Consider the following 11,025-nt stretch of genomic DNA (forward strand, 5'->3'; position numbering starts at 1 on the left):
AAGGATGGATAGTCATTTCTGAGTAACAGGATTGTGGTTAATTTTCTTTATACTTTTCTGTATTTACTAATTTTCTATGATTACATATTGTCTTTATAATTAAGAGAAAACAAATGTTACCTCCTTTTCTGTTCGTTTAAAAAAGGAAGCTTGGTCACGTTTTAATTTTTTCCAAGGTCTCTGATTTTCAAAGAGTTTACGTCAAGAAGCAAACTGATCAAACGCTGGAAGTAGCTAAAGCAAAGTCTGTAGACTCTCAAAGGTGATTTTTCAAAATTGGAGAGACAACAATTCTTTCATGTCATGCCCAAATGTTTTGGTGTGAGGTGGCCCACAGCACAGGGAACAACTAGGGAGCCAGGCTCTGCTTTGGGAGATGCACTGCACAGTGCTGGGGACATGTGCTTTTAGCAGCAACTCTGACCACTCACCATGCATCTGACTTTCAGCAAATTGTCCCCTCCGAGGCTTGGTTTCCACATCACAAAAGGCAATACAATCTCCAGTGCCTCATACCCGGTAGGCTCAATAAAGCGTCGCTAGTCTTACTTAATCTGATTCAAAAAGCCTTATACCAGAAATGAGGACAAAACATTTCCTTTGTTAATGCTAGTGGAGTCTGATGGTGCTTTTTCTTGCCAGGCGATTCAGTATATACCTTAATACCAAATCCAAAAGTTAGAATGTTTTTTTACTAGAATTTTTGCTGCAGTTGATTTGAATACAGTGACTCCAACAAAGGAAGAGGAAAATGAAAATAAATTGATTTTTTCACTGAGAAAACCACACGTCAGAATAGGAAAAAGATGGGGGTAGGAGACGAAGAATGGCAAAATTAACTTAGGTCAATTGAAGGGCCCTTTAATACATCTGTGTCTTAAAACATTTCCCTGAAGAGGAAGGCAGTCACAGTGCTTCTTAACCTACTCTACCTAGATGTTCTGGGAAGATGGCAGCAGGCAGTAAAGTTTCATTATCCACAGGAAAAAAAATTTTTTTAAACATCTTTCAGCAGGGAGAAGCTATTAAGCATCTACAAGATGTTACTAATGAGTCTGGTCTGGTGGCAAAACAGTAAGTCCTGAAGACAGAAACCAAGTCAAATCTCTCTTAATTCCAGGACCTGTTACTGAGCCAACAGAGGCTCTCCCCGCACTTTGCCTGGGATCAACCACACACTCCGTATTGCTTTCCCCTGTGTGTGCCACAGCTGATCATGTCCACTCCGGGTACCATATACTGGCTTGCCCCTACTAGCCAGAACAGTGTAGCCTGTGACCCCAGCACTGGAGGCAACAGGCTGAGAAAGAGGAATCATGATCACTAGCCATGATGAACAGGGAAAGTTAAATGCAGTGTGACAAATGAATGCTGGGACAGCCCCCTGCATTATAAGGCTGGGCAGTCATTGGATTAACTTGAGTGGGATTATTCCAAGACTTTCCTGGGAAAGTCCATGTCGAGCAGAGTTTCAAAAGTGGGATGCTACCTGGATTGGTGAAGGGAGAAAAGGGGACTTCAGGTAGAGGAACAGTTCAGTGTTGAGGTCAGAGAAGCTGCTTTCCTTCTCGAAGCTTATAATCTGCTGCTCAGTTTTACCCAGAGAAGCAAAGAGGAAGCACTGAAGGTTTCTGGGCAGCCCGGTCACCACCCTGCTTTTATTACACTGAAGACATGTCTCCTCCCACTCAGATGTGGCAGGAATCCGAGTCAAGTCTCAAATTAATCCGCGCTAGTGCGGGGCACTCACGCTGTGGACTCGTAGGCCAGGTTAAGGAGGATGCAGTCGGCCAGGGTGAAGTTCAGAGCGTCGCACTGGCCGCGGATCTCGTCGGTGAAGGGCTGGGGCAGGAAGAGCTCCAGCTCCCAGACCGCCTTTCGGATCAATGCGAGGACCCACTTGGGGACAGTATCCCTAGAAATGAAGAACCACGACAGTGTCTGATCTGCTCAGAGGTTCGGAGGGGTGCGTGTGTGTGTACTGGGGGAGAGGGTACCTAAAGCTCATCCTTAGGGGTGAGTTCTAGGTGCCTCGCTTACCCAGAGAGCTCACAGTCCAGGTCCAGCCGGCATCACCCAAAACGCAGCGTCCCGAAGAGAAAAGAACACTCCGAGAGAGGGAAGTAGGGCGACGGAGAGTGGTCCCCAAAGGGGTGGGCCTGGGAGCCCATGAGGCCTGCTAGGGGTGCGGGGCTGCGTCCCCTACTCGGTAGCTGAGCAGCCAGCCGGGGCGACAGCCCGGGCGACAACCCGCGCGCCACCCTTATCCAGAATGGTTGGTGGACTGGCGTGCCACTGGAGACACCGAACTTGAAAGTCAAACCAGCTGCGCGGGATCATCCCCAGCCCCGGCGCTGCCTGGGGCACTAGCAAATGCCAGCTCTGGTCCCCGCCAGCCCCGCACACGCCAGACGCCCGGGGTGAGCGGCATGGGGTGGAGGGCAAGGCTGTCCGAGAGGGAGGGGAGGATCACAGATCTCAGTTTGACTTACGTTGGGCAGCAAGCGTCCGGGCTTTGCCGCTCTCCGATCCCCGCTCGCTCCCCCTGTCCTGCACTCACCCGATGATACGCGCCATAGAGGCGCGCAAGAAGTCGCGGTCGAAGTGCTGCAACACTGGCAGCCAGCGCAGCTCGGGGGCCGCGTCCAGGCTCACGTTGAAGAGTGGCGGGGCGGAGGACGAGGCGGCGGCCGACGCCCCGGCCAACAGCAGCAGAGCCAGCGACATGAGCGCACTCGGACCGGCGGCTCTCATAACTCGGTCGGCCTCAATTGGACCGCTGCCCGCACCCTGGTGAAGCTCTGGAGGACGAGGAGGAGGAGGCGGAGCCTCGGCGGAGCCGGGAGGGCTGGAGGCGGAGCCCGCCTGCCGCTTGGCCCGGCTAGTCACGCGGGACCCGGAATGGTGAGGGGAGCCGCCTCCCCAAGTCCAGTATCTGCGCTTCTCGCCCCAGTGCCTCCGTGCCGCGCCCCCGCCCCCGGCCAAGGGTGCCGCCCTGCTCCAGGTCCCCCGAGGGCGCTAAATGCGGCCGCTAGCTTCTAGCCTCCCAGTCTCCGCCCCATCCCACCCACGTGGTCGGAGAGAGCGTAATCTGCGGCCTGGAGGGCATTTACGGAAATGGTTTTCAGCGGCCAAGAGGGAGCCAGCAGAGTCCTATTGCGGTAGGAAGGGCCTTCCCACCCCCCGCCTCATTTGCTCTTAATTTAAGTTCTTCAAAGGTTTAAGTGGATTTTATAAGGAGGAGAGCTTTTTTAGTTCAGCAGTCCCACTTCTTTTCAGTTACTTTAAAAAAGCTAAAAAGGTAGCTAACATTTATGTGCAAAGTGTTTTGCCCACTGTCTCATTTGACCATCAAAACAAGCCAGAAGATAGGTTCTCCTGACTCATCCCTGTTTTCCTGATGAGGAGTGTTATGTAATTTGCCCGAGGTCACATCGCTGGTGAGCTAGCCTCAAAGCCAGACTGTCAGAATCCAAATTCCACCTTCACAATCATTAACCTCAAGCAGCCTCACCTTTTCGCGTTCCCAGTTTGGGAGACAAAAGGTGTTAGGCTCAGGAAAATCACCAGACTTAATAAGGGTGGAACATTCTTTAATGGTTAGCACGGTCGTCCGTAGGTAGAGTAAGTGTGTAGGGGAAACTTGGAAAGTTCGCTTTTTTCAGCCCCCTCCCCCAGTTAGAATACACCATCACTACCTCGGGTTTTTTCCCATTTTTTAAATTGAAGTATAGTTGATTTATAATGTGTTAATTTATGCTGTACAGCAAAGTGATTCAGTTATACACGTATACATATCCTTTTTTATATTCCTTTCCATTATGGTTTATCACAGGATATTGAATATAGTTCCCTGTGCTATATGGTAGGACCTTGTTTTTTATCCATCCTGTATATAATAGTTTGCATCTGCTGATCCCAAACTCCCAATCCATCCTTCCTGCACCCTCCTCCTCCTGGCAACCACAAATCTGTTCTCTAGTTCTGTTTCGTAGATAGGTTCATTTGTGTTATATTTTAGATTCCACTGACTTTTCCCATTTTTGTGGCTTACATGTCACTGGGCTAAAGTTTCAAGCCCCCGTTCCCATTTCTTCCTGGTCTTTCTGTAAAATTTAAGACCCAGGTGTTAATTTGCTCATTTGCAAAGCCTGAGTAACAGCAGTTGCAAGACCACCAAATAAGGAATACCCTGCGCCCTCCCAGATTCACCACACCCCTTTCCCTTCTTCCCCTATAAAATCTTGCCCAACCCTCGCCCAGGTAAGACTTCTCTGGCCCCTTTCTCTCGGACCAGTGAACCTCGCCCGGGAGCCCTCCCTAATAAAGCTCACTTGAAGCTTTCCTCTGTTTCGCGGTGCCGTTTGTTAAGATCCGACCTTACAAATATAATTTCATATAATCTATTCCTATATTATTAAAAAGTTATACATATGTTATAGGACAGTTTAAAACAAAGATTAAAGGGAGATCTGGAATTACAAAACTATGAGCCCTCTCCCTTCTGCTGCTTCTATGCTGTGGAGATTTCAGAGATACTATACACTGATTTCATGGTTTATTTATGGAACTGAATCTACAGTTTAAAAAATACTTCTGTGGAGCGTGCAAGAAGGTAGATGATATATCAGAAACATGGGATATAATGTTTTTATAGCTGGCATCTCACTTTGTTCAGTTTGAAAGTAGTGTGAGGACTTCCCTGGTCGTCCAGTGGTTGAGTCTCCGCGCTCCCAATACAGAGGGCCCAGGTTCAATCCCTGATCAGGAAACTAGATCCTGCATGCCACAACTAAGGCCCGGCACAGCCAAATAAATAAATAAAATTAAAAAAAAAAAAGTAGTATGGTAGTTTAAAAATAGATCTACATATTCTTCAATACGCTTCCCTTCCAGTGGTGGAGCCTAATTCCACTCCTCTTGACTGTGGGTTACATTTAGTGACTTGCTTCTAACATGTAGAATATAGCCAAAGAAGTAATGGTGTCTGACTTCCAAGATTAGGTCACAAAAGACATTTTGGACTCCTTGCATTCTCTCTTGGATTGCTCACCCTGAAGGAAGCCAGCTGTCATGTTCTGAGGACACTAAAGAAGTCTTATGAAAAGGTCCCTAACTTGAGGAACTGAGACCTTCTACCAAGAACTGGAGAGGAACTGAGACTTCTTACTAACAGTCGTATGAATAAGCCGTTTGGGGAGTGGATACTCTAGCCCCAGCTAAGCCACCTGAAATTCCTGACCCACAGAAACTGTGAAATGATGTTCATTGCTTTAAGCCACTAAATTTTGTGGTGTTTTGTTATGCAGCAATAGATAACTAATACAGATCTGGGTAATGCAAGTGGAGTGATACCAAATACCTAGAACCGTGGGTGTGGCTTTGGAACTGGGAAGCTAGAGGGAAGATAGTTTGGTGATTTCTTACAAAACTTAACATACTTTTACCATATGATTTAGCAATCATTCTCTTTGGTATTTACCCAAAAGAGTTGAAAACTCAGGCCCACACAAAAACTTGCACATGGATATTTATAGCAGGATTTTTAAATGGCAAAAAAAGTGAAAAAACCTAACTGCTCTTCGGTAGGGTAATGATAAATTGTGGATTTATGGATAAATAATGGAAAACTATTACAACAGTTAAATGATAGAATCTTCATTTATCCAGAATCTAATGTTGAGTTATAGTCAGCAAAAGGATATATACAATGATACTATATATGTAAAATTTTAAGATAATGATACTTTTATTACACACACACACATACATATACATGCACAAATATAGTAAAAAAAAAAAAAAACTAAAGGAATAATAGGCATCAACTGCAAAATAGTAGATATCCCTGAGAAAGGGAGACAATGGCTGAGTGGGGCTTCAGTTATACTCTTAACATTCTATTTCTTTAAAACAAACCAAAAAAGGTAAAAATTAATATTGAATAAATCTAGGAAATGGATATGTTTCGTTATTTTCTATATGTTTAAAAATATCACAATTAAAATGGTAAAAGAGGAAGATTCAAGTATCCTTAAAGTAAGTTGTGAAGTATCATAATTTGTTCTTAGTTTTCACGTCCTCCTTTTATACTTCCTCTCCTGTAACACTTTGCACAATTAGGTTCCCACGTCATCTTAATTTTCCTTTACCCCTTAGCCAAATTCCCTCTTAAAGCACTCCTGGATCTGATCTTACTATCTAAATAATAGGAATACTAGGTATACCAAAATTGGATCTTGCTGTAAGAATGGAACTAGAGGTGTTTTATATTTAAAAAAAAAAAAAAAAAAAGGGGCCATTGGCACTCCTGATTCTCAGGCCTTCAGATTTGGACTGAATTACACCACTGGCTTCCCCAGTTCTCCACCTTGCAGACAGCTGATTGCAGGATTTCTCGGCCTCTATAATCTCCTGAACCAATTCCTATGATAAAATCTCCTCATATGCATAGGATATATGAGATATATATCTCTCCTATTGGTTCTGTTTCTCTGGAGAACCCTAATACATGCTTAATACATAGAGAAAAGAAAACCCAGTCAGCTATATTCACACCACACTATTTTCATATTGCATATTATATTACAAAATTGTAAGTTGTAAGAAGCACCATTATTTTATGTATCTTAAAGAGAAACTTGCTGACATTTAAACTACAACACAATGCTTTCTTATTAGAATTTTAAAATGTGTATGTATTGAAAGAATTCTAAGTCTTTTGTCACAGACATTTAAAAATAAAATACCTGCTCTTGTACATGTTTGAGGAAGCAAAACAAATTGGTTAACATATTGCACAAGCTTCTTTGCATTCAAAATCAGACTCTTGTGAGTCTGACTTGGCTGGCATCCTAGAAAAATTTTAAGACACATCCCAATTTCATGAATTAAAAATGTGAAAAATGTTTGTCTTAAAATCACGTTACACTGATACTTTGCTTTTGAAAATAATGGCATAGTATTTTTCACATTGCTGTAGTGTTCATACCTTATTATTTTTTTTTTTTGGCATTTCAAAACTGGCTTTATTTATTTATTTATTTATTATTTTTTTAAAACTGGCTTTAAATACTCATCAGGGTGCCATGCAAAGGGTCTGGGGTGAGAGCTTGTTACATATGAATGGGGGCTGGGGTGCCTAAGAGAGAAGGGACCCATCCATCAGGGCAGCTAGGGTGCTCCACCCCAAACCTGGGATAAGGCAACAGAGTAGAGGCCCTCTCCGGAGGGTCCCAGGACCAACTGGGAGCCAGCCCTCCCTTTGAGGTAGATCATCAGGGAGGGAACCGAGGAGGAGCTCCCACGGTGGTGGTGACAGGAGGTCACTTCCTCAGTGGTATTGCTCATAGCTGGGGTAGCCTGGGGCCGGGGTACCCTCCTTAGGGGGCAGCTGGCTGGGGTCCTCCAGGAATGGGGGTGCAGTGCGGAACTGCTGCAAGTGAGGACGATGCCAACATCCTCGATGAGGGCCAACAGAATGCCTCCCATTATTGCCGAGCCCACCGTGGCCAATGGGCCACTGCAGGCAGCCAGCACAGCCCCGGTCAATGCTCCACTGGTGATGGAGTTCCAGGGATCTTCCTTGCCCCGCAGCCGCACCAGACCGCAGTCGATGGTGGAGAACAGGCTCCCCCGCACCGCGAAGCTACCTCCAATCTGAGGGGCTCGGATCCTCACAGCATTGACACTGCCTCTCATTCAGTGCCGAATTCCGACAGGGGCATTGCGGAAGCCCTTAATGGCCTGGAAGACTCCACCGCCGATTACACCCATAGTGAAGGCTCCACCGCAGTCATCCACAACTCACCATGGGCAAGGCTCCCAAGCGTACTCCTCCATGGCGCCCTATATCTTATTTTTAAAATAACTCTATCAAAGTGCTTAATGGCTGGATATTCCATCCGAAGTTTCTTAACTAGTCCCATATTTTGATATATTTTCTTGCACCCATTTTTGCTGCTATAAATTATGTTGCAATGGATATTTCCCCACAATTAGCTTGTGGTAGACATTGCTGGTTGCCTACCCCAAATCTACTGAATACCTCCCTCTCTTCATTGTGAACAGAAGCCCAGTTCTGTTGGGGTTGTTACAGTCCATTTAAGCTGAGGGGGTGAACAATCCTGTTTCCTGCTTTCACGGCTTCCACTGTTGGTAGCGTAGCCATATAACCCAATTCTGGCTAATGAGACTTAAGGGAAGGCTGTTGCAGGGATCCTGGAAAAGCTTTTTGCTTTCCTAGTAAAAGGGATACATGTGACAATGCCCCTTCTTGTTGCCTTAAACTTAGAAGAAATGTCTATGAAGGTAAGGTAGTATCAGCTCCATTGTACAGACAAGGAGACCTGGGCACAGAAATGTTGAGTAACTTGCCTGTGGTCATACAGCTGTCAGTCGGCATTCAAATCTTAGTGTGTGGCTCCAACACACTAAGAATGACAAAGCAGAAAAGGAGCCCAAGATCTCGAAGGCATCACTGAGCAGCTGAACCCAGGCCAGCAACTGTTTACCTCCAGACTTATGTGAGACTCCAATGTGGTTAGACTATTTTTATTTATTGGCTGCATCAGGGCTTAGTTGCAGCACCTGGGATCTTCGAGTCATGTGGGATCTTTCATTGCAGCGAGTGGGCTCTTTGTTGTGGCGCGCGGGCTTCTTTCTAGTTGTGGCCTGCAGGTTTTTCTCTCTCTAGTTGTGGCGTGCGGGTTCCAGGGCATGTGGACTCTGTAGTTTGCGGCACGAGGGCTCTCTAGTCGAGGTGCGCGAGCTCAGTTGTGGCGCAAGGGCTTAGCTGCCCTGCGGCACGTGGGAACCTAGTTCCCCGACCAGGGATCGAACCTCTGCATTGGAAGGTGGATTCTTTACCACTGGACTGCCAGGGAAGCCCCAGACTATTTTTAGATATACTCTGTTACTTGCAGCAGAAACAGACCCAAACACATCTTTTGAGCTGCCATATTTTGGACCATTTTCTTTGATTAGACTCTCAAAGTGGGTTTGAGTCAAATATTATGACTATTTTTAAAGGCTCTTGGTACACAGCACTAATTATTTTCCCTAAGAATTGTACTAACTCAGCACTCTCTAAGCACTGGGTATTGCTGACTAGAGTCAGAGGGTGTCCGACTAAGGATGACTAGCACCATCAATAAACCAGTGGAAGAAGGTGAGACTATAACTCCTCTGGAGTATTTTCAAATCAATCCTTGCCTTGCTTTTAAGGTGCATTCCTCTTGTGGTTTAAAAAAAAAAAATTCATGAGTCTTAAGATACATTATTCCCCAGCCTCAAATAAGTTATTTTGTTTCTTACACAATAACACAAATCAAAACACAGGTACTGTAAAAGACTGAGAAAACAAACTAGAAAGAAAAAAAACCCTCACATGTGATCTCAATACCAAAGAAAATCACTTTACTATTTGGTGGCTTTCTTCTTGGGCTTTTATTACTCCCCATTTTCTTACAAGTGTAATTGGATTACACTATAAGTATTTTTATATTTTGTTCTTTTATAATAAGCATTTCCTATTGTAAATATTTTAATGGTTGCATAATATTCCATCATATGGATAAATCATAGTTTATTCAACCATTTCTGGATTAACAAAACAACAAAAACAGAATCTGCAGAAGGAAGTAAAGTTACCACCTCAGGTATGTGCTATATACAAATATATGGTATTTAAATAGTACAGAATTAGCTATGCTCTCAGTTTTTGTTTTTTTCTTTTGCGGTGCGCGGGCCTCTCACTGCTGTGGCCTCTCCCGTTGCAAAGCACAGGCTCCGGACGCGCAGGCTCAGCGGCCATGGCTCACGGGCCTAGCTGCTCTGCGGCATGTGGGATCCTCCCGGACCGGGGCACGAACCCGTGTCCCCCGCCTCGGCAGGCGGACTTTCAACCACTGTGCCACCAGGGAAGCCCTAGATATCTAATCTTTGATGAGAAATTTACTGAATGCTTTCTTTGTGGAAAATACCATGCTAAGAGCTTATAAACGTTAGTTGTCAAAATTCTCAAAACAATCAATGAGGTAGGTGGTATTTTATTTATTTATTTTTATTTTTGGCTGCGTTGGGTCTTCGTTGCTGTGCGCAGGCTTTCTCTAGTTGTGGCGAGCAGGGGCTAGTCTTCGTTGTGGTGCACGGGCTTACTCATTGTGGTGGCTTCTCTTGTTGCAGAGCATGGGCTTTAGGTGCGGGCTTCAGTAGTTTCGGCACATGGGCTCAGTTGTTGTGGCTTGCGGGCTCCAGAGCTCAGGCTCAGTAGTTGTGGTGCACGGGCTTAGTTGCTCCGTGGCATGTGGGATCTTCCCGGACCAGGGCTCGAACCTGTGTCTCCTGCATTGGCAGGCGGATTCTTAACCACTGCGCCACCAGGGAAGCCCTAGGTGGTATTTTATTTACAGAGAGAAGACAGACAGGAGTTATATCAGGTATTCAAATATTTGTTGAGCACCTACATACTGGGCACTGAACTAGCATCAAACAGCATAGAAGTCTGCCTTCTGTGGAGCTTATTTTCTAGAAGAACTTGGTAAGATCACATATATATCAGTATTCTAGATTTACACATTACTTTATATATATTATGAGTTTGGACAATGTGAATTCATCCCTGAAATGGACCCATTCTCAGTGTTGACAAAAATTTGAGACTAAAAAACTGAAGTTCAAACCCTGGTGACTTCTTCAATGTAAAAGTCACCCTGAAGGTTACTCTGCCTTTGCTGGCAGCATCCTTGTGAGGATCTGACCTCCAAATTTAGAGTAAACAGAAAGTAATCTCAAGAGAAGACTTATAAAATAATAAAAGGAACCTACCACAGGATTAAGGAAGTAGAAGTTAAGGCTATAGCTTTTAAAGCCAGATACCTAGCTTCCATGTAAACCTCAGTTAAGAGTAGTAGAAGAACAGAAGTCAGAACACAGAATGGACTGGGCTCTTGGCAGCTAAGTGGGGTGGGAAAGTCTAGGGGAAGGATGGAAGTTCCAGGCATCATCACAATCCACACAGCTGGA

At 45.0% G+C, this 11,025-nt stretch overlaps 1 protein-coding gene and 1 pseudogene across 4 annotated transcripts in view; both read right to left on the reverse strand.

Moving 5' to 3' along the window:
- The window catches only part of NAAA (N-acylethanolamine acid amidase), a 29,826-nt gene extending 26,774 nt beyond the window's left edge, over positions 1-3,052 (reverse strand). Inside the window, exons 1-2 of one of the 4 annotated variants that reach the window (XM_032632621.1) lie at positions 2,561-3,052; positions 1,751-1,915 (exon numbers count right to left, since the gene is read on the reverse strand). In XM_032632621.1, the coding sequence (XP_032488512.1) occupies positions 1,751-1,915; positions 2,561-2,754 (359 nt within the window). In that variant the 5' untranslated portion in view covers positions 2,755-3,052. The remainder of the gene's footprint in view (positions 1-1,750; positions 1,916-2,560) is intronic. The other 3 variants (XM_032632620.1, XM_032632622.1, XM_032632624.1) reach the window with 3 other exon arrangements.
- A 4,281-nt stretch (positions 3,053-7,333) lies between these two features.
- Positions 7,334-7,842, reverse strand: LOC116754590 (annotated as a pseudogene).
- Positions 7,843-11,025: the final 3,183 nt, after the last annotated feature.

The sequence above is a fragment of the Phocoena sinus genome, chromosome 5, assembly GCF_008692025.1.
Source record: "Phocoena sinus isolate mPhoSin1 chromosome 5, mPhoSin1.pri, whole genome shotgun sequence".
Classification (NCBI taxonomy): Eukaryota; Metazoa; Chordata; class Mammalia; order Artiodactyla; family Phocoenidae; genus Phocoena; species Phocoena sinus.